At 37.2% G+C, this 24836-nt stretch overlaps 1 protein-coding gene across 7 annotated transcripts in view; it reads right to left on the bottom strand.

The window, feature by feature from the left end:
- VPS13B (vacuolar protein sorting 13 homolog B) overlaps positions 1-24836 on the bottom strand; it is a 411590-nt gene that overhangs the window by 316750 nt on the left and 70004 nt on the right. For 6 of the 7 annotated variants that reach the window (XM_040695919.2, XM_040695916.2, XM_040695918.2 and 3 more), the window contains exon 17: positions 9354-9538. In XM_040695919.2, the coding sequence (XP_040551853.1) occupies positions 9354-9538 (185 nt within the window). Of the gene's footprint in view, positions 1-8213; positions 8909-9353; positions 9539-24836 lie in introns of those variants that run through there. The other variant, XM_046937952.1, reaches the window with a different exon arrangement.

Here is a 24836-nt window from a genome sequence, read left to right as displayed (position 1 = left end):
TTTTGCGTTTCAGAGAAGCAGTGCTAATCACTGCCAATTGTCATAGGAGTCAGGTCACCCTCTTCCTAAAAGGTGGGCAACAAAAAATACCACTGCATCATTCTCCTTCATTCAGTAACAGTCACTCATGGCTTCCTAGCTGACCGTAAATTTGACACCAACTTCTTTGGGTCCTCCTTCAAAAAGAATCCTTCCTCCTGTTAACTCTGAAGTGGCATGCATTTGCTCTGTGCTCTTCTCAGAAATTTTCCAGTTCCTATTATGCAGCAGATTCGTGAGCTATTACACCCTTCTCATTCTTCTTCTAACAAGCCATGCTGCAGGATTTTTTTCAGCACGTTAAATTGCTCTTATAAAGGAAACCACCTCACACTCCTTGTAGGGGAGAGTTATTCACCTGATGTACACAGCAGCTAGAACAAGGCAAAAAAAGCAGCCTTGCATCCCTGCTGTCCAAACACACCTTTCTTAATAAAACATGAAATAACAAAGTTAACAGCTGAGCAAACAAAACAGGTGCTCTCTGTTACAGCTTCAATTACTATTTGTGCAAATAAACTACAGACTCTAATGGAAGGGCACTATTTATAGCTCTAGGCTTAGGTGTCTTGTTTTTGGTAGCCCACCAACATACCCAGCAAGAATTTGCTGTTAATTCCAAAAAAACACAATGCTCTACCAGAATTCAGAAACATAATTCAATTTAGAAAGTTTATATATGTTTACATGCATATAGATTTTATGTATGTATTCATTCCTTTCACAACTTATTGATATTTTTCCTCCTTGACTGTGCTATTGACATTTTGCATATGTTCACTTTCACCACAACAGACATTTCAAAAGTCTCAAGTGGATTTTTATGTTAGATTCTTCAGCACAGCATTACAGATAAAAGTTAGGCATGACTGCCCTCAGTATTCATATCAATATGCAATTTCAAATCAGAATGCCATGGGTTTTTATTTTTGTAGCAAAGAAGTGCACACAAATTACATAAGAAAAACTCAAAATGTAATTATAATTATACATCTATGTGCTTGCTTCATATGTTAGTTCTCAGGCCACTACAGAAACTTTATTTCAAGCAGGTTTTTTATTAAGAAGATACGCTAATGAGCACTGATTACATACTGCAGTGATGTCATGTCCCATCTACCCCATTTTCAGGTTAAGTCAGTTCAAGACTTAAGAACGTTACTGAAAACATCTACTGTAAGAGGAAAGAAAAGGTTGTGTATAATTGTATCACGTTCTATGTGTTAAGATAAAGAATTGTGCTTGGTTTGGTTATCCACACTGTATATATATCTGAAATTAGTGCAGATAATCTCCAGACTTTCATAGCAATGTAAAATGTATAAAATTAATACTAATAACATACTGCAAGCATAAGCCTACATGAAGGATAAAGACAGGCAGGTACAATCACCCATGCAAGACAGTAAACAGTTTATACTGTGCACATTTCCTACAGTTGTGTCATGCCACACTCAAGCTATTACTTAAGAGAAGGCACTCTTTCATTTTAAACAGAAGGTTGAAGACATACAGTCCACAAAACGAGTGCCCAAACCGATCACATTATGTGGAACAAACTAAGATTAAATGCCAGCACGTTGCAAGGAAGCAATTAGAGCTTAACAGCCTATATTAGGTTTTATTCTAGGCTTTTGTTGGGTTTTGGGGTTTGGTGGTGAGGGAGTGGGGGTAAGAGGAAAAATGCAGTTTTAAAATCAGGGGGTATTAGAAAAGCAAGTCACTTATTTCAGTCTTTTTCCTAAGTGGTTAAAAGAACTATGCAGCAGCTCCGCAACCCCTTTTTATATGTACACCTGGGAAGAATACTGAATCCTGTTACTTTCCTCAGTGTTACCCTGATGTGGTTTAGACCAGATGTTTAAATGTTACAGTACGTACATTTTCTTCTCTTCTTCCAAGGCAAAAGCAAAATAAGAGGAATATTTGACTTCACTCCACAAGAGACCTATTTAATAGTTTGGCGGTTATGTAAGTAAAGGTAGCTTGGCTAAGTCAATGTTGACGACATACAGAACGACATGATCCTAATGAGTTGGAAAATATTGGCTCTCATGAGATTCAACCAGATGCTACTGCGCTGAGAAAGCTACTGTATTATTGAATTTCATTTTTATGAGGTAAAATTTATTATTCAACCATTAAGGTATCCCACATGAAATCTTGCATAAAATAGTTTTACAGTTACTTTCTGGAAAGTAGATTTTATTTTAACTTTAAGACATCATTTACATGAGGGATTCAAATGCCTATTTGATCACCTTCAATAGAGAAATGTAAGGTCTGCAAGTAATTTTCCCAAAAATACCAGATTAATGGAACCGAACTGTCAACAAAATAATGAACTACCTGAACAGGACAAGGAAAAAGTGGTAGCAAGTTCCAGTTTTCCAGAGTAAACTAAAGCCATGTGTGACTCTGTATATGTTTTTTTGGCAGGCTGAAATGGTTAGAAATTGAGTGCTTTGGGTACACCTACTAACAAATGAGAAAACACACAATGAAATTACTCCGAAGGATTAATTATGCTCAACTTCTAAAAGATTGTGATATTTACCAAAGTTGTTGTATTTTGTATAATCATTCTTGTAAAAAAAAATTATAATAGTAAAAAAAACTTATTAGCATCATTAATATATCCACTTGTAAAAAGCATAGAAAGCACAAAGTATTTCAGATTCATGTTTCTTTTCACATATATAGTGGACAAAATGGAAAATAGGGATGTTCCTCAAGCCATGTGCAAGTACAATAACTAACATGCTATGGAACTACCACATAAACATTCTACTCTGTTTACATAGAGAAAGAATTATAAAAATAGCTTGGGTAAACAAAATAAACTAATCCCCAATGAGTTATGTCCAAATTAAAGACAAAAATTCATTGCTTTCAAAATTCCATTAAATGGTTAGTGATATCCATACATTCCAAGTCAGTTGTAATTATAAATCTGCCTACTGCAGAATTAAATTGTTTCAAGGTAGGTATGGCACAACATTTACACTCAGGGTGGCATTAAAATAATTACTAACATAAAAAACACACACCTTTCTTTAAGTACTTGTATTAATTTATTCCCTACACATTCTGAGCTCAGTCAGTGTACGGTCTGTGTCCTTTCAGTGGTAGTTTTAAGATAACAAGCCTTATTAATGTAAGAAACCAAAACACACACAGCTTGCTTTTGAGACTTCAAAACTCATTTTTTCAGCCTCCTCTCCTTTGGACAAGTTAATCAGAAGAAACTGATGAACTCTGAATTCAAAAGTCTATCTGATGAAGGCATAATATCTAACAACCAACAGCTCCAAAATACTTCAAGAAAATGTTTTTCTCCTGATTGTTTCTGGAAAACTGGGGCAGGTAGAAAGGTGGGGGTGATAAGAGCATTCACCTGCAAAAACTTCTCTCTTATTGTATTCTTTGAATCTACTCGCATGAAGAATAGTATACTGAAGAGTTTGAGAATTTGTTCCAAATCACTACATCACCTTCCGCCTAAGCTACTTCGGAGGAAGTTGTGAAGCCAAAAAATATTTCTGAAGTAACCACAGCACCAAACACCATATACTAGCTTTAACTCCTGTCTTCTGTGTTTCTGGGAATAGACAGTGCAGACATAACTTTTGAAGTTGCATCCAAAGTATCTTTCAGCAGTTATCCCAGCAGACAGATTCCCAGAGCGTGCCTCCAAAGCATGTCTGAGGCTCTCAAGAGCATGTCAAAAAGCCAACAGACATATGCTCTTCTTTGATATATTTGCCTCCTCCTACAACTCATGCATCTATACTCGTCTATTAATTTTAGAATTCTTTGACTTTTACTGGTTTTATACATTAACTCTTCAATCAACACAAGTATTAAATACAGACATAAGCAGTCACAAAAAAAGTACGTAAACAAATGGCAGACATTTGAGACTAGCTATGTGAAAGAAACAAAGGAAATATAAAAGAAAAAATACAAAGTCTCATATCTTCAAAATTCGTAGATCAGATTGGGAGGATAAAACACACCTAAAACATTTCTCTTGGAAGGCACAGTCTGCTCATGAAGGATAAAAAAGCAAGGTGGTGTACTGCACATCAAGGAGTAAAATTCGGTTGCCCAGATGATAAGGCAGGCTTGCTGGTAGTCTCTGGATCATTAAAAATAAGACAACAAACTAAATATGTCCCTTCTTTTTGAGAGTAAGGTCATGTCTGGTTGCTTTTTCTTTTTATTTACTTTTAACAGGGGAATATGAACCTCAAGATAGACAAAGCTACTTGTCCTACTCCTTATGACTGAAACTAATGGATGGCTTTTTGAAGTTGGAAAATGTAAAGGCAGAATATAATTTGGGCAACACAGATCATGAAACACGGAGATTACGATTCTTGTAGCAGTGGAATTAAAGCAACGAAGTCCAAGAAAGAGAACCCTTGGGAAATAGAAGAAAGTGAAGATTCCCAATTTTCCTGCAGGAAAAAAATTAATATACTACTAATACACTGAAACAAAATCAGAAAAAGCCAAGGAAGAAATAAGAAAAAGCTATAAAAGAAAGCAGAGCAAAGATACTTATATTTTGTGTAAGCCTTATTTAAAAATTAACTGATCCATAACATCACAAGAATGGAAAGCCATTAACTTCAAGTATGTTTCTGCTACTGTGCATGGCTGAGAAATGAATTGTGAACAGATAGAAAACAGTTAATACCATTGATGAAAAGGTCATCTCTGTGAGACATTAAGACGTGACAGAAGCTCATCATCACACTGACAAAGATGCTCAAACCAACAGTGGCAGAAAGGAGATCCCAAACAATCCACCACCCAGCTACTCCTAGGCCCACCACAGGAGCCATCAGTCCATTAAAAGCCCATCTGCACAAGCCAGGAGGAGCCCAGGGGCAAAAAACAGCAGGTGGAAACAAGTCAAAGGCTCCTGAAAAAGAAGCAGCATTAGAGCAGTCTCCAGGGCTCACATGCCCATGTATCTGCAACTGAGAAGACTATGATCCCAGAACAGTCACTTGGCAGACAGTTTCTGTGAGTTGTTGATGGAGGTATCCACCTTGTACATACATATACAAATACTTTCTCACTAATAGGTCACCTTCTTTTCCACACAGAAAGGGGATGAGGCCATTGGTGCTGTCTGCATGAGTGCTCCTAAGTGCTCATGATCTGTATGGGTAGCCATATGCACATGCACATGTACTCTATCACCTGGCATTATCAATAAAAGTTTGTGTACATCATCTTTGAAACTGTCCGTCAAACATTTGCACACTGCTGTGAAATTCTGCCTTAGCCTCCTCTCCAGCACACTATCCAAACTTTGTTCCTTCAACTACTTTCAAGAGAAATACATGTAAAGACCCAGATGTAGGTCTCAACAGCCCTCCAACACTCTCCAATTTCTTTGTAGCCCCTCTAAAACTGGGAGCCACCAAACCAGGTGCTCACTGCAGGTTCAGCCTCACCACAAAAGGAAATATCAGTTATCCTTGAGATGGATTTCTGATGACTGAAAACGACACAAAGCCTAAATCTTACCTCTCAAAGGAGGACATAGAGAAATAAAAATCAGTTAGCTTATTTAACATCAATTTTAAGATTAGAATGCTGAGAAAAATAATAAATCACTATAAGGTTACGGATGTTATATAGAAATGAGAAGAGGAACTGTGATGAGTAACTGGACACTACAGAAAGCCTGAATGCCTAGTCAAAGGCTTTAACTACCGTACAAATAGGAAATAAGTTAAAAATTCATCAGCTGCTGTTTTGTGTAGGAGAAGCTAAGGTCAATGTTAGTATATCAGTATCAATGATTAATAGCTGTGCCTTTTTTAATATTTTAAAAATATCCCAATAAATTCTTTTTTGCTATGCTACTTTCCAAGTTATCAAAAAACCCAACAACAAAAAAAATCAAGTTCCAGACATAATTGTAGATACTTACACACACATAGATGCTACCATTAAAGTATGTGCAATCCGCCTCTAGGTATAAGCACGATTTACAAAGTATGATCTTAAATTTTATCCAAATGCATTCCAACAAAATGTTGTAGACTTACAGGATGAAATAAGACAAAGATTAAGGCCAAATAGCAGAGAGAAATCATTTCATATCTTTGAATTCAAAACTCTCTTCATCTACTTAATGTGAATTAGAACTATAGAAGCATATAACTTAGTAGGACAAGCACTAAGCCACAATAAAAGGAGATCAAAACAAGTATAGCATACTGTTCGTTCACTTTAAGTACTTAAAATTTGTGCTCCAGATTTCTAGTAAATGAATTTGCAGAATAGAGTGGTCGTATTACAGCTCTCCAAACTGAAGAGCGGGAACCATATTAAATGATAGAACAAGTTACTGTAAAACTGCAAACCCTAAGGCCACCTAATTGATCATATGATGCATTTTCATATCCATCTGGAGTGCAGATTTTAAACCTACTACATTCAGAAGTAATGGTACTTGAAAGTAAAACCTCACAATCTCATCCTTTGGTGACTACACGGAAACAAGGAATGAAAAGAATCAATGAGACTTTTCAGAAAGTAGAAAAAATTAAACATATCTTAATAAAAGTTCTTATTCACAGTTATTCCAAGAGTTGCACAAATAAAAATACTACAGTTATTTTTACAACAGATCAATGTAGATTTAACTGAGAAAGAAAAACCACCATAACTGTGTAGTCTAATCTACCATTCTGCCTCCAGTCATGATTTACTATATCTGAATCACTCTCTTAACACATTCTCCAAAGTTGGAAATGATGAAGATTCCAAAGGATCTAAATTATTTGAAGTATGTTTACACAGTAATATATGTAATTAATATATATTTAAAATTTTATATATACATTATCTTGTGGATGACCTTTATGATGTGGTCCTCCCAGTAAACTGGTCAAAATCTCTTAATACTGTTCCTGCATTTTTAGGAAGACACGTAATGAATTAAAGGATGCCACATGCTATTCAACTCCGTGAATTAAAACAGAACATATACATGAACATCAGTGTCTTCTTGACAAAACCTATACATATCAAGAAAGACATTCAAACAAGTCTTTGATAGATGTGACAAAAGCAAACTGTCTGACACCCATGTAGCAGTAAAATTGTGCACAGAAAAAGCTGAATGACCAAGAATAATCTCAGAGACCTATCATACTTTGTAGTCAGATTATTACAGAATTCTTAAGGGCTGAATTCAGAAGGATTGGGCAATTCATACACCTTAACTGAAAATTAAGATTTTCACACACAGTTTTCATCTTTGGAGTTCCTTTTCTTTAAATATAAGAAATCAAGACAGCTGGAGCACAGTTCAATATCAAATGCAAGAGTTGACTCTTAACTCTATTAAAACCTTGATGGTATCAGAAACAATTCTAAAAGACAAAATGACATTTTAGAAACAAACTGTCCCTACAGATAGCAAGAAAATCTGTCAGATGTCCTCCATTAAAAATCTAAAAAAATTTTACAATTTTCATCTAAGAATTTCTTCACAATTCTAATTCTACATTATATTCTATCCTGAGCTATCAATGGTTTACGGGCTGGTTCGGCTCGGTTCCGTGACTAGCGGGGCGGAGGGATCCGCAGATCTGCACCTCCAGAAAAGCAAAACAGGTGACCTCAAATAATTAAAAACAGGGGCAACGATCTGAGGAGAAACAAACTAATTTACTAAATATGGTATCGGAATGCAAGATAACACACTATAATACAATATAATTAGAATCGAAGCTAATAAATCACATATAATGAGAGAGATGTCTGAAAGGTGGAAAGGCCTCACCATAACACTGAGGTAATACACGCAATCGGGTTTGAGAAGCATGGAGGAGAGCTGGAGGAAAGAAGGGAAGGTCTTGTGACCTTGCCAGGGGTTGTATCTCCTCTCTGAACGCAAAGTCCTCTGGGGTATGTAGTTCTTCTTCTCTTCCGGACAGGGGCCCGGAACTGGAGCATTAACTCTTCAACTCCCAGTGCACTACACGATGTTATGATGTGGAATACCGATAACCAAAAGTCATAAAACCAGGACATGAACAAACAAGGAATTCAACAAATGACTTAATGTCAACATGCAGATGCTGAAAAAGGCACTGTCCTGGAATGCCAGACTGCCAAATCACAAGGATTTCTCTAGAAAGGCTTCACATTCTTTTACCACTCTCATTGGACCCACTCTCACCTTTTTTCCCCCCAAGATTTGGGCAACATTGTACCAGTAGTGACATTTAAATACAAGAGCCCTTCCCAGTTTTCAAAGATGAAACTCAATCTCTTTATTAGTATCCTCCTGGCTCCATTTTAAATCCTTTACTTCTAGTACCAGCAAATAATCTTGGATAACGTCTTAAAAAACAGTATTTAAATTAATACACCAACATTAATGAATTAGCTTTGCACACAGGACAAGAGAAAGAAGGACAGGAAAAGCAAATCTTCTGTTTTCCTACCTTTAGCCATAACAAATAAATTCACTCAGGGAAACAAGTGAGAAGAGAGAAGTATATGCCAATATTCAATACATTGAGAAAATATTAATACTACAGTGACCACAACTAGCAAAATGCCAAATGCAGTCATCTGAAGAAGTCCCAGTTTATTCATGAGCTAGCTAATGCAGACCCAGAATCATTAAAACAGTTACGCATAGACAATGTATGCAGGTGATAGTCTCGGCATTTTATCAATAAGGAGTTATTTTGCATGGATAATTTCTTCCTGAAATCCCCGGATGTTTTCCAGAAAAATGACAGGTAGCAAATTATGTACATCATCACCTGTGAGACTTGTATGTCTTCAGCTGTTTCACAACAGAAACCTTTTATTTGTGGAACTAGATGAAAAACATATGCAGACCTTTAAAAAAGATCAACTTCTATTCACCATTGATTAATAAAGCCCTTAATAATCCAGTATTTTTTACTTTATCCAACAGCTTCACCTCAGAATGATCTTAAGTTACAACATTATACCATATAAGGTAGAAAGGGTGGATGTTTTTGATGAGGGAATTATGGAAAAATTATTGTGTATGGGAAAATTAAATGTATCCAGAATTTGGTGCCAAGGAGTGAAGCTCAGTGGCTTAGCTTACATCCTGGATTCTAAGCATAAGCTATAAATACTCATTAAACACAAAAAAACATTCTGTCTGTTAACTACTTTACGTAAAAACCTGGATTTAAAGGATATAGTTGCATGCACATTTGCTAACAGTTCTCCACACCATAATCAAGGTATTAATCTACTATACTTAACCAAAAATATCACATATTTACCTGAAGACTGGAAAACTTCATTCAGTAAAGCTTCATTTACCACCACAGAACTGACATTTCCAACAGGATGACACCAGCTCTGATAAATAGTTTGAAGCAGAAGAGTTTGAGCTCTAGTTGCTTGAACTGTCAAATTTGGAAGTTCAAATATGCATTCTGTTAGTGGGACATGAGCTCGCTTGGTCCTGTTTAAAATAGTGAGAGAAAAAAAAAATCATTAGTTTGATGCAGAGCAATCCAAAAGCTGAATTATAGAATAGCAGACTATGAGCAATTAAAACTGTAAAGAAGTCTTGTTCCCATTAAAATTCCACCCTGAAAGAGCTTATTCTACTTATACTGAAATTCACTCAAAATAGGACTCCTATCGAACTCCTATTTTTATCCAGTTAACTCTTGGTTTTAACATACTGAAATAAAAGCACATCAGCAAAATAAAAGGTACTCAAAATCATGCAACTACTAAAAAAATCTGTTCAAAACTTTATTGGAAAAAAAGTTTATTTGAAAACTTACTGTGAATCAGTAAACAAAATGAAATATTTCTTGTGATACAAAAACCCATATAGACAATAATCATACAATTAAGTACAAAACAAAAATCCACATGTTCTGTATTTACCTCCATATTCCATATTTGGCTGACATACTTGGCTCGCTAAAGGTCTCTAAATAGGTACTAATATTTTTTAATCCTTTTAAATTTATAATTTAGTGGGGGGCTTCAGAGCACTTGGAGAGCAGGTCAAGGTAAAGGACACACTGTTTGGAAATAAATTCTTCTGTGACAGCATTGTCCAGTACCAATAGGAGGGCTCTTCAATAACTATAGAGAAGTAAATTACCTTTTCTTCCTAATACTTATATTATTACCTGAAATTATGCAACAGATTTCCTACATTCACAAATTACAATGGTTCTTCACTTCCACTCTGGGACCCTTTCCTGAAGCACATTTACAAAGCTATTATCTTTGTTCTAATAACCTCCTGCTCCTACACTGAGATCTACTCTTTCGAGTTGAGCATTATTTTCTCTAGTGTCCCCAAAATATAATACACTGACACACAGATGAGCTTATCTGTACCTATCTGTATTTTAGAAGTCTCCTTTTAAATATTCTGGGAGTACTTTTTAGAGCTCTTAAAAGTACATTAGATATAATTTAAGGTACTGAAACATCTCATAAGAAGAAAGGCCGAGAGAGCTGGGCTACCTCAACATGGAGAAGAGGGAGTTCAGGGGACCTCATCAGTGTCCACATATACCTGACAGGAACTTGCCAAGAGGGCTCAGCCAGGCTTCTTCCAGTGGTGCCCAGTGCCAAGAAAAGGGGCAATGGGTACCAACTGAAGCACAGGGGCTCCCTCTGAGCACCAGGCAGCACTGCTGTGCTGTGCAGTGCCGGAGCACTGGCACAGGTTGCCCAGAGGCTTTGGGATCTCCTCCTTAGGGATTCAGAAGCCGCCTGGCCATGGGCCTGGGCCCCATTCTCTGGCTGTCACTGCTGGAGCAGGGGTGGGCCTGATGGCACAGAGGGCCCTGCCAGCCTCAGCCATCCTTGGGTTCTGTGTTTATCTCCACCATCAACTAAGTAATTTAGACACTAAACATTGAAAGTAGGAAAAACACACTAGGAGAACAGTGATGATGTGATTGTGATCTGTTTGTTTTTGGTGTTTTTTTCACATTAGTCTTAATGTTCCTTATGAATTCACATTTGCCATCTAATCTTTCAGCCCTCCAAGATGTCCTCAATGCATCACATAATTACAGATTTTAAGCCCATGCTAATCAGACTGACAATGCAACTCACAAGCATTTGTGTAAAATACTTTTAGAACTGGGAAATATGTAAAATTGGGGTTTTTTTTGGCAGGTAGGACCTGCTTACAAGCAGAGCAACCAGAAGACCCAGAATCTCTCCAGGTCTCATACCTAACAAAATGGCTATTAATAGCAGAATATATGGCTATGTTTTCTGTCTTTTTTTTCCTTCAGTGGCAAAAGATAGTAGGCAGTCACTAGTAATTAGAGACTGAACTCAGAAGCAGGCTAGTTAAAATATTGTTCCTTATGCTCTAACTCTAGAATCTCTAGCAGACTTAAGGGCTAAAAATTCTGGCAATAGAGATTTCCTTGCACATTCTACCCCCAGTCAGGAGAGTGACACTTCACCAAGTGAAGGAAACTCTGGGACTCTATACAAACCTTTGGAGCCAGCTGTTCACTGCTATATTTCTTTCAATCTTTTGAATGAAACAAACATTCTGAACATTAAAAGCCATGAGAAAGTAATCATTATTCATTACAGTTTTTTAGCCTTACGAACTGTGCTATCTACAAATTATTGAGGAAAAAAAGAAGGAAAAAGCACAGCAGCAGAACTGCCTCTGAATTACAACCCATTTGAAGCCGAAGATGGCTGTGCTGTCAGCTTCAAGTGCCATTTCCAGAAAAAATCATGGATGAAAAAAATCTTTTGTGATTGTATGGGAGAAGTCAGATGTGTGTGGTATTAAGAATTTCATTTAGAAAGAAAAAAAGTTTGGTAAAACTGTATGAAATGAACCATCAGTCTTTGAAATTTAGAACTCTCATATTTTATATCTGCCTCTTAATTTGATAGCCCTAAGGATTTTCCTAGAGAACCCAAGCAGATCACATGCTGTCTGTGATTACTGCTCTACGTGCAGCACAGTACATCAAAGGAGTATGCAATATTCATACAGAACTCCTGAAGCTCATCCTGTGCTTAAGTGTGAAGTTCAAACACACTTAAGCACAGGATGCAGAGGTGCAGACTCCCAAAAAGTTTTTCTCCTAAAAGGTACAAATACCACATTTGGCCATCTGAGAAAAAAATGCATCCAAATATATTTGAAAGCAAGAAAGCCATTAAAAAAAAAATAAGAGACAAAAGCTGAAAATAAAACAAGTCAGGTCAATATGGAAAGATGCTGTCTGGTTTAAAAAATAATTATAAAAAACCTAAGAAGAACCACTTTGATCCAGGCAGCCGACGGAAATTTACAACATAACGTACTCTGAAACACTGAGATCAGCCTCCATAGAACATAACTGGTCAAAAAACGCCACCCACTTCAGCTGCTCAGATACATGCATAACCCCCAGTATAAATGTACTATAGCTTTTCAGTCACTAGAAGAAAAGCTCTGGGTGCCATGAAGAACACACTGTTATCTTGCAACACTGTGGCCTTTTCTAATGCTGGTTGAAGTTAGAACCTAAGTTTACTTTTGTACAGGTGAGTTCGTTTTTGTTGTTCTTTATTGTTGCAATTCAAGCATAAAAAGTGTGCATGCATGAAGGCATGAATGCAGAAAGAAGTACATAAGATGATTTTGCACTTAGGAAAATCCTTCCCTGCAGAACAAAACACTGTATACACAGAAAATGAAAAAATAATTTGAAAATTCCCCATTAATAGCAAAAGATTTTGCTGCTCATGTAATTCTACTTCTAAGTAAAATTTATTCCCATAAAAACGAGACGTCTTTTAGCAAAGCTTTTGCAAACATGAAAAGAAATGTAATGTATGGTGACATCAATTTAAGCAAAATCTTACACTCCTTTTAAGAAGCCATTTACTGTAAGCCTGTATTATTATTCTTATTGCAGAAGTGCAGTTTAACCGTCGTTAGGCTATATTTTCTATTTTTCCCTTTCATTTCTGAATATCCTTATCCGGAGCTACAATTAACTCAAAAAAAAAAAAAAAAAAAAAAAAAAAATGTCTGAAGATTCCAGAAGATGGGTTCCCAGTGGAAAATTGGGAATGAAAACGACAGAAAAACTCGTTCAACAAAATTCAGGACAAACACAACTAGACAAGTATTACTGAACTCACGGGCTTCAGAGACCTATGACAATAGCAGCGTACAATGCAACAGTGGAACAGTCTTACTTTAGAAGTCTGACCATTCATTTAATAGCTACTGTACTGAGCTATATGAAATATAGAAGTTTCACATAAAATATTCCCTTAAGGATAACTACAGTGTATGAAATTTCTTTTAAACAATATGCAAAATTCTAAGCTTTTTGTACTTTAACAATCCCAGAGGAATGAAGTGCACTGTTTCTTTTCAGAAAACTTGGGAGGAATAGGAAGCTGAAGAAAATAAATCCTTTTTTATAGAAAAAATAAAGGCCATAAAGGTGTGGGGAGGGGAAATGTATTGTACCATGTGTGCAGCAAATGTTACTTAAAGGAAATTTTAACTAGACCTGGCTAGTGATGAAAGTGCATTTATAATTCAGGATTTATTATGATAGTTTTGAAACACAAATAATGCATTTAAAATAACTTAACATACAAGTCTGCTACCAAACTGCACCTGTTAATACAGAAAATACATCATTAATAAGGTACTGAGCTATACTTAACCATAGTTTATGACTCAAGAGATATATTCAAGCAATGAGTGAAAATACAACTACGATTTTTTTTCAGTAAACCAAACCAGCATTTCAATACTCTATCATTAAATTTGTATTAAGCAACTGAACGCAACTTCTTATCAAAACTCATTACCATATTAAAACAGTTATGACACACAGTTGGATTCTAAAGCCACTACTTAAAGTGCACTGTAAAATTGTAACAATAGAAATAACCATTTCTCAAATCTTTACACTCAAGAGTTAAGATGCAGTTCTGGACATGTGTTCATTTAACTGAACAGGTTAAAAAACTACCATTTCTAACCCTCTTCTCCAGGGAAAAATAAATCCTAATGTAACTAGCGGGATAGACTACTCATTAAAGCTAAACTTGGACAAATTCCAGAATAAATTTAAGGAAATATGAACAAGCAAGTCTTGCTATGTAGTGGCATGGAATGAAAATGAATCTGCCCTAATTAAATGATTTTTAAATACACTTTGGTTGTATCCAGTTTGCTGACAAACCGTAATACAGACTTGCTGAAATATTTGGATGAATCTGGCATACCATTAAAGAAAACAGTTTTCTTCACTGTTTTTGAATGAAAACATGCATTGGTCCTTATTATCTGCCATGCATAGACACCAATATAACCAATCCATGTTAAGTTCACAGGCCTGCTATGAAATATTTTCAGTTTGTAGACTTTAGGAACAGCAACTCATTCTTTTAAAATCAACACCTCCAAATGATTGAAAGAATATAGCAGTGAACAGCTGGCTCCAAAGGTTTATATAGAGTCCCCAACTGCAGAGCTGGAACCTGCAAAATGTTTCCAAAAATTTAATTTTTCTTATTACTCATATCCTGTACGGTAAAAAACTATTAGTTCATTTTTTCCAAAATAACAAAACCAGTAACCTGCTACTAGAACCCAGCAACTGTGCCTCAAAAGAACTTGGATGTAATTTAAACACCTTAATAATTTCAGTCAGCATTTGTACACCTTTCCTCCTAGGCAAACAGAAAATGTATGCTAGCTTTATATTTGACAGGAACAAGGCTTCACCTACGCACATGCATCAAATCCAAGTTTCTACTTATTCTGATCCTCCATATCAAGAAAATTACCATTTTGATCCCTTTACTTAACATCACTGAAGCAACTCTTATTGAGGAAAGCAAATACCAAATCTTTGAAGACAACACTCAGGTAGAAGAAGAAAGGGAAAGAAATTTAACCACTGCAGTTTTGAACTATTTCTTTTTTAAATGCAAAACTACTGTCACTGTCACAAAAAAAACGCACTAATAGGACAAAACCACATGCATTACCACTACGTTTAGTCTTAAGACAACCATATATAATTAATTGAGCAAGAGAACCACACCTTATTATCACCAAATAATTAAACCTACTTTGAAAGACTTGATTTCAAGAACATCTCCAGAATTCATGCCTTCTAAACTTCTTGGGCTCTACAGGCATCACTAAGGAAGTCAGACCTCTTAGGTCACCTCGTAAGCAGGTGAGACAGCTGCTGTTGTCTTTTGCATCTTATTTGTAGAAAGTACTGCTAGTAGTACAATTCATTACAAGGAAGAAAACAACAACACTGGAAATTTAACAACCTTTTTTTTGAAACTGAATAAACACCTTCCTGCAAATTTCAAATACAGCACTGGAATGGAACAATACAGTCATTTCTAAGCTGACTGTTGTCTACTTTTGGGGATTATTTTTTTAGCATCATTTTTGGAATTGAAATTGACAGGGATGGAAAAACCTTTGCCAGTGTTAATTCATAAATGAACTTCAGAAAGGCAGAGATTTCCTCGAAACAGTTGTGAAAATAAAACAAAGCAGGCCAAGTGCAAACTTTTTATCCTAGAAAGTGATAAGAGAATTTGCATTCTCAGTTCTCATTATAGAGAGAGTATGAACAGAACAATAAAATTCAGCCTTGTATAGCAAAGCAGAAACAAATGTACTATTACAAGAACAAAAAAAGTGATTACTAATATCAAATACATATCTAAGAAGGAAGAAATCTTGCAAAAAAAATCATTTTGAAACAAAGAAGCAAGAATCTGGACATGCATATTAGAAACTCGAAACTTTGGTCATTTTTATACCATTTATGTTGTTCTGTTCCAGGCAGACATTAAAAATGATGATCATTACATAAGAATAATATTAGTAGTTTGTGAAGCAACAAGGAATTGAGAAGCAGTGACCTCAGTGTGATGGATACTCTATGGTCTGTGAGACACCAAGAGAAAACACTGAAGGCTGCAAGAAAGAACAAAGACCCAGAAAGTGAGGACAGGGTATTTTTAATTTAGCTAGGCTTGAATACAGCCACATTAAGCATCAGATGACTACTTATATCCACTGGATTAAAAGTTTAAGAGAGAAGGCAAGAAAGCAGTCTACCTCCACTACAAGTTGAGTCATCGGCTAACTACAAGCCTCAAAATGCACAAGATTAAATCTAAAACTCCACTGATGCCAACAAGGGATAACCAAAAAAGGGGCTGGGTGTTCAGTGCTATTTATGGACTCAACATAAAGCTCCAACTCTGAGAAACAGCACCTTCTGAAATGCCCAGGATGTGCGAGGGAAAACCAGAAAACAAGGGATAAGAAACTCTCCTCGTGGAATATGATCAATGATTACTTCAAATTTTTTCTTTCTTTTACATTTTATGTATCTGTTCTTCCTTTACTTCTCCAACTTGAATCAAGGAATTTTACTGTCATTTATGGAAATCAAAAGGATTTTAAAAAGAAGGAGAGGGAATGGAGTGAATACGGCATAATTTAGCTGCATTATGTCTGAAGAGATCCAAATAAAAGGACCATGAGAAATTTGGTACTTCTAACTGAGATTAAAAAAACCAACATGGAAAAAAAACCACGAAGAAAACTGGAAAGAAGCAAGAAGACTTCCTATATGGAACAAGTGGCTTTATGAAGGTGGTGTAGAGGAGGTCGTACTAGAAGCAGAGCACTTTTACATCAACTATTTGAGCTACACCTGGCCTCTTCTCAGGAAAACTACTTGCTGATAAATTATAGAAAATGTGGATATGGAAATCTGCTGGAACTTAGAGATGCTTTAGCTGGAGATGCAACTAATCAAGACCACCAGAACCACCAAACAAAATCAGGTAAAAGTTAAAATTGCTATTATCAATAAACCTCTGAACAGCAAAGTTATGGAACTGCTAAGAGAGAGAACAAAGTGTTACTTTTTTTGCAACTTCTGTAAAGCAAGCATCATTGCTTTAGATACTACAATGTAATCAAATCTCAGAACCCACAGGGGTAGAACAGAGCTTTGGAAACTGCTTTCCCATAAAGTAGTGCACTGTCCAGACACACCACCTCTCCCCCCTTCCTCTCCCCTTTTCCTCCCATTTCCCCCTCCACACACTCCCAGAAGCAGCAGCAACAGTCATTAAATCAATCCTCTAAATCTGCCACATAGAGCCATTTGGTTGTCATTAGCAGGTAAAACAGGGAGCCAGGAGGGCTCAGAAACATGTTGGGTGCTCAGTGAGGAAAGCTGCCACAACAGTCGCTTGCAGGACACGATGGCATAAACCAAGAGCAGGACATGAAAGCTGCTGCCATATGACAAGGAGACATGCCTAAACTGCTGTTAGCAGGAAAGCAAGAACCACAATGGGCAGCCCTGAGAACAGCAAAGACTTCCATCTTCCTTTCATGCTGCCAGAAGTAAAAGCAGTCACTCTCACAGAAACCAACTGCTCCAATCTGAGGGAAATTCACTCAACCACTTCAGCACCTAATAACACAGACACTTACAGGTATTTTTGTAGTAATGAATTATCAGGAGCACAAAGATTTTTTTTTTTTTTTAATAGGGATTTCTGTCCAATATGATCATTTAAAATTGCATTTTTTTTTTCTAAGTTACTACCAGATTATCATTCTTATTTGTAGGGAAGCTGCAAGAGAAGGGAGCTCAAATACAAATCAGTTATCTCTAATAAATTTATTTCAAAATGTACAGGTATTTCATCTTAGTCCATTCCAGCCAGTTAATGATTTCAAATTTCAAGTCAAAGCAATATACAACTGTTCTCTTACTACTCTTCAGAAATTTATAGTACATTTGAATATTACAGATATATTATTTAATAGAAACCGCTCCAAATACTCCCCACTTCATGGGTCCTATGAATGGAGAGGACGACCTGATTTGCCAGAGCACAGCTATTCAGAGATGACCCTACCCTGTAGAATGAAAACATCCAAAAAACTTGAGTCTAAAGCTCTATTTTATGAGGAAGAAGAGTTGCTGCTCCATAAATCTGACTCCTCTCCAAAGCATGCAGATGTGAAGATGTCTCAAACATGCAGTCGTGGAGAACAGTGGCTTTTTCTTTCCATCTGAATACAGATCCTTTGGTTAACCAGTGTTGCAAGCTAGGAATAATGGCTTGTAAGAGATAACAGAGAAGGAGGAAAGTAAGGAGAAAGAAGGATTGATAAGAAAATAGCTTTTTTCTGCAGAGCCAGGAAGAGTTAAAGCTTTAAGCAGGAGCAGATCTACAGACCTCTGTCTCATGAAAAATTCTCTGTGTAACTCAGCATTCTCCTAGTCCTTTTACAAACACTAAGAGAAAATCATCACAGAAGACTACAGAGGTATACAAGAAAGAAAGACACAATAACGCCCATGGATTTTTCTTCCCCTCCCATGTATCACACTACAAGAGTTTCAGTACTTCACTATTCCGGTAAAAACCTTTTTCTTTACATCCAGTCAGAATCTCCCCACTTTTAGTCTGAAATCGTTTCCCCTCATCCTATCACAACAGACTCTACTGAACAGTCTGTTCCCTTCCTTCTTACAGCCCCCCTATAGACACTGTGAAAGGCCACTATCAGGTCTCCCAGAGCCTTCTCTTTTCAAGGCTGAACAGCCCCAGCTCCTTCAACCTGTTCTCACAGGAGAAGCCTGACTTCAGTTCTTGTTTGGTTCTTCCTTTTTTGTTCAAGCTGCCCTCCAAAATTCTCAAAAAGAAAAAAAGAAAAAAAAAAAACCTGTTTCAGAAATCAGAAGCTCATGGTGCTTGTAATATCAAAAGCTAATAAAAATCAGACAATGCATACCAAACATACAGGTCCAGTGGAGATCCAAATATTAGCATATGTTCCACACAGTACCTGTTCCTCAGTATGTAGAGACAGATTACTTCAGCATACTTTCAAAGGTGTTGCTGAACATGCACATAAATAAGCCTTTATATTTGGTTCATGTGTTGCTTTGACTGAAGATAAATACAGCTTATTTTTTGTAATAAAATATTTTCCAGCCCACAGTTACTTGGTCACCACTTGTGATGGTTATCAAAATTCATCTGAGCTTGTCACATTAACATGCTTACAAAAATAGGTGTATAAAGACTAGAGAGTTTCTGGTACTTCACTCCAGGTGGAAACGAAGGCTATCAATCTGAGGCCAGATCTACAGAGGCAAAGGATATGCTATGGTATGCAATTCCATACTATTTCAACAACATAATTCTATAGGGAACTATAAGCCTTAATGCTTGTAAAGTCAACCTATTTTCTTGCAGTTACAGAATTGAACAGCTAAAAAATTTCACAACAATGCTTTTATTCCTATCAATTCCCATAACATTTTCATTTAAAAATAAGTTGTAAAGAAAAAAAATTGGAAGGGAAAAGAGCAACTGTAACACTAAGGTACACTTCTTCCAAAATCGACATAACAACCATGACAACAGCTGTGCTATTTGCTCTTAATTTCAGGACACAAGTTTTGAGCAGGCTACATCTTTACTAGACAACTAAACAAGGCCAAGTGCAGGCATCAGTAACAGACTGTGACTGTACATACCAACTACACTTTCTCAAACAATGTTTAAGGAATGCTGAAGAGACCAAGCATGCCAAAACTCTCTTGCAGGATGCTGGTTACTGGTATGTTTTATTTAGTAGTGTAGATGCAACCTCATTTCTCTTCAAGATTCAATGACAGAACTAAAGGAGAAAAAAAAATATAAGGCACCAAGTGCAGGCAAAACTCTGGAGAGAGAAAAAACAAACACTGCGTGAAGAACCACCACCAGTGGATCTCCAGAGGCCAGAGTTTACACAGGTAAAGACTCAAAGTAAGAATCACTGTAAATCCTAACCAGTTTCCTACAGTTGGTGATAATACTAAGAGAGAAATAATTTCCAAATGCATCTAGCAAAAAAGATGAGTGTCTTCAGGATTCCAATTCTCTTTAGCACTAATTCAGAATGACAGCACTTTAGCATTACAACAAAATTTTACTTATCTCTTGCCAGTCTCAAGTAAAGCAAGAAACAGTTTTAAACCTCAAAATCCTACACATTTTAAACCATGTCCCATTTACTTGTCCTTAGCAAACGTCTGCAAATACTAATGGCAACAGTTACTAAAACCAGGATAATGTATTCACCATGTGCAACCACTTTCCCTGAGCAGATACTAGTTAATAGGTTTAATTTATTTTCACTGAAGAGCCTTGACGATTAATTAACCTAAGTAATTACACTAGAAACAGTACAGATGACCACCCCTTGCAGTCAACTTTGCTGGTTTTCCTCCTCATGAAGGATACTGAAAAATACAACTGCTTCCAATTTACATTGATTAAAAAGTGAACTTTTAACAGATTTGCTGAATGCTGCCTGCCACATCTGCTGAGAAGCAGTAACATTAGATCTGGACTTAATTAAAAAACTATACTAGAAGTTTCCAACTGAAGTTAATTTGTAATCACAGTAATCAAGCTACAAGTCATGTACACAGAACGCAAAACCCCTCATGGGCAGAGGGTCCTTCTTGGTTACTGACAACAGTTCCTTCCAGAAGACCACAGCTGAAAAGTGCCACAAAACATTCTTGCTGAACCTTGATATATTAATATCAACACAAATTTTAAAATATTCTGCAGAAGTTCCTTACACACCTTCATTCTTATATGCAAGCACTGCCTACTTAACTTTTATTATAAGGATATATTAAAGTGTGCTTTCAGTGAAAGATCATTCTCATGTTAAAGCTGATAAATCACCCTATAGCGGTGTTCACAACTTACTGTGATATACTGACATACCTGCTCTTCCAACAACAATGTACAGCCATAGTGAAAATCCCAACCACAACAAAGTTTGATTTGGCATTTTGATTTGATGCATTTTCTAGGCAATGGCATCAAAGTAACAATGCTGAAATAATCCAGTATACTCCCTGGACTTATTGTTCACATCTGAGGCAATTATACCTCTTCAGAACCCACGTCTGTTTTTTTCAGTTCCTGCACAGTCCACATCACTGACATATCTCAACAGTTCAGGCAGGTTTTCACACATGCTAACTCTAACTCACATTACACTGATGTGGCTGAAACACTCTGCTGTCCCATATGCTGATGGCATCTGTTCAGGCATGCAATCTCAGATACTTTCTGTTTTGAAGGATACCCTGAATTTTCATCTGGCAGTTATATCCAATTACTGACATAACTAACAGTCACAACTGAATGCTACAAAATGAGTTTCATGTGTTTTCAACCTGTTTCTGCTTCTGACTCAGGAACCAAGCATACCCCTCAACTGCCCATGTGAAACACAATCCACATTCAACCAAAACTGACATTACCTTTGATTTACTGTGACTAGCCAATAAACCAGGCTGCCAAATTCAAGACTCAAGTGTCAATTTATTGGAGAACTTCCTTGATTTATGATCTAACACTCACAGTCTTCGCCAGGGTCCACTTGTCTCATACTAGCACACCATTGCACTTAACTGCATGACAGCTCCATCTCACAGCTCACAGGCTTACAAATCTACCACCATTTTTAGCTGTAAGCAGCACTACTTCACGGAACTACCCAACTACCCTGAAAATATGTTTCAATCACAACAGTAACAGAGTTCACTTGATTCCCCCATTACCTACTTTTAATCCTCCCTCTTCAGCACGCAGCAAATCCTAAAATGTCCCACTGTTACCACAGTAGCACCTTGCTGGTAAAGGAGACAATTTCCTTGCTAACCATCAACCTCTAAATGTTCAACAAACTGGATGTTCAAATACCGTATTGTTTGTGAATCAACATGAATTGGTCTCGTTCTGTGATATCATTCAAAGCACGCAGGATTATCAAGACAACCCAGATGAGTGGGTACACATCAACACTTCTCCTTACTGGATAGGAGCATGAGTAAAATGATGAAAAAAAGAGTGGCATATCACTACATGGCTTTGATTAAGCTAGGGATGTTTAACTAGTAAGGGATGATGGAGGAAAACAGAACTAAATCCATGAAAGGATAAAACAATATTTTTACACTGTTACTTTTACAATAACTAAGGTTCTAGCAGAAATCTAAAAAGTAGTAGTGCAAGGTCTTCAGAACCCTCACCTATTTTCTAATGTTAAAGTTATAAATGGAAAAGTTAAGATGTAATTATGTATACAAAGCATCCATCTGGCATTTACATGGCCACAAAATTGAAACAAAAGCTAGAAAGTCAGGTAAGAAAACTGAAAATGCCACAGGCTGTTGGCAATGCGTATTTCTCAATGTCGTTGTATAATAGTTAGCCAAAAGGAGGTTGTGACCTAGCATGCCAATCTAATATACACGTAACAGATTGTAGAGACATAGTAAATATTTACCTTTACAGTTATTTCCCCACTGTAACATGTCCCTTAGTGCAATATCTAAACATTCCTTGAACACCTCCAGATAGAGGGACTCCACCTTCCCAGGCAGCCCGTTCCAGCACCTGACCACTCTTTCAGAGAAGAAATTGTTCTTAACATCCAACCTGAATCTCTTTTGGTACAACTTGAGGCTGCTCCCTCTAGTCCTATCAGCAGTTACACAGAAGAAGAGGCTGACTACCACCTCGCCACAACCTCCTTTCGGGCAATTGTAAAGATCAATAAGGTCCCCTCTCAGGCTTCTCTTCACCAGACTGAACAATCCCAGCTCGCTCAGACACTCCTCGTAAGACTTGTGCTCCAGACCCCTCACCAGCTGTGCTGCCCTTCTCTGGACACGTTCTTTCTTTTAATGAAGGGCCCAAAACCAAGCACAGTACTCAAGACGCAGCCTCACTGGTGCTGAGTACAAAGGGATGATTACTTCCTTGCTCCTGCTGGCAACAGTATTTCTGACACAAAGCCAGGATGCCATTGGCCTTGGTCACCTGGGCACACTGCTGGCTCATGTTTGACTCAGCATCAGCCAACACCCCCAGGTCAATTTCTTCCACACAGTCTTTCAGCCACTCTGCCTCAAACCTGTAGCACTGCCTGGGGTTGTTGTGGTCAAAGTGCAGGACCTGGCAGTTGGTCCTGTTGAACTTCATCCCACTGGCCTCAGCCCAGCAACCCAGCCTGTGCAGATCTCTCTGTAGGGCTTTCCTACCCCCAGGCAGAGTGATGCTTCCTCCCAGCTCAGTGTCATCTGCAAGCTTACTGAGAGTGCACACTCAATTCCCTCATCCAGGTCATCAATAAAGATACTGAACCAGACAGGCCCCAAAATACTGACTGCTGGGGAACACCACTGATGACTGCTCACCAGCTGGATTTAACTCCATTTACCACCACTTCCTGGGCCCAGCCATCCAGACAGTTCTTCACCCAGCAAAGAGCATACCTGTCTAAGCCACAGGCTGCCAGCTTCTCCAGAAGAACACTGTGGGAGACAGTGCCAAAGGCTTTGCTGAAGTCTAGGTAGACTAAGTCAACTGCCCTCATCCACCAGGTGGCTCACCGAGTCATCAAAGGAGATCAGGTTGGTCAAGCATGACCTGACTTTTGTGAACCCATGCTGGCTAGGCCTGATCCCCCAGTTGTCCCACACATTCCATGTGATCTCACTCAGCATCATTTCAATGATTCTTTTCAGGATGTTCTGGTATCAAGAACATCCAATAACTGCTCTGTATTCTGTGATCATTAAAGTACAGACCATGAAATCCCAGACACTAATTTACCCAGCAGCAACCTGTTCATGAAAAGTTCATTGACACACTCAAATTTAACATTACCAGATATCACACAAGTCCATCCTGGTGTTTCCTGTAGACAGCAAGCCAGCAGCTATTGCTCTGGTCTCAAAATAAGAAGAAAGAAACTCACTATCTTTGATTTCATCAAATCTTGAAAAAGAACTACTGCACTCATTAAGTGAATAGAAAGGATGCAGAGATAGATAACATCATGCCCAATTACATCCTTATTCCACTAGGTTTCAGAAAATCAAAAGCTGTCACAGGTGGAGACGGTGAGCTTTCCCAGAAATTGATAATGGAGGACAACAGTCCAGAGTACTTGTCAAAGGAAGGGAGTAAAGATAGGCAAGAAAAGAAGAAGAAAAAAAAAATCAATAAAACAAACACAATCAGACTAATTTCAGGTTCATAAAACATAGATGACAGTTCCAAAATTCCAGATATTGGAAAAAATAAAGAAAGACAGCTCAGAATCTACACTCTAACTCTTCAGTATTCTGCAGAAGTACAATAAAGTGGAATTTTATAAATAATAGAGGGTTCTTAAAACTGAACTGCCTACGCTGAGTTATCTCATCTGTTACCACAGCAATTGTAGCCGAAAGAAAAAAAGTCATCTAACTCCTCTCAAGATTTCTGTTTGGCCATAAACATTCTTGTCATCCATTCTGGGCTTTAAACCATATTCTGCTAATTCTCAGTTGTTTTTAGACATCCTCCTGAAAGCTTTGAAAGCTGCTTTACATTCTGGCATGCAACTCTACATAAAGGAGCTGTAAAATACTGACATTAACATAGTATTTTGCATCTTGTTATACTTGAGAAAAATAAAATACCAGATGTTTTTATTTAAATATAAACATAAGTATAGAACAATTTAAAAGATGTCAAAGACTTAGTTAACTAGTAAGTTTAAATCAATTTCATTTACCAGAAGAATGTGTATTAACTGAAATTAAAGCAGACATCAATCTAGTAAGTAACATGAAACAGCACTTTTG

This window comes from Gallus gallus, chromosome 2 (assembly GCF_016699485.2).
Source record: "Gallus gallus isolate bGalGal1 chromosome 2, bGalGal1.mat.broiler.GRCg7b, whole genome shotgun sequence".
NCBI classification, from domain to species: Eukaryota; Metazoa; Chordata; class Aves; order Galliformes; family Phasianidae; genus Gallus; species Gallus gallus.
Note: the sequence above shows the minus strand (reverse complement) of the source record. Positions and strands in the feature narration are given on the sequence as shown.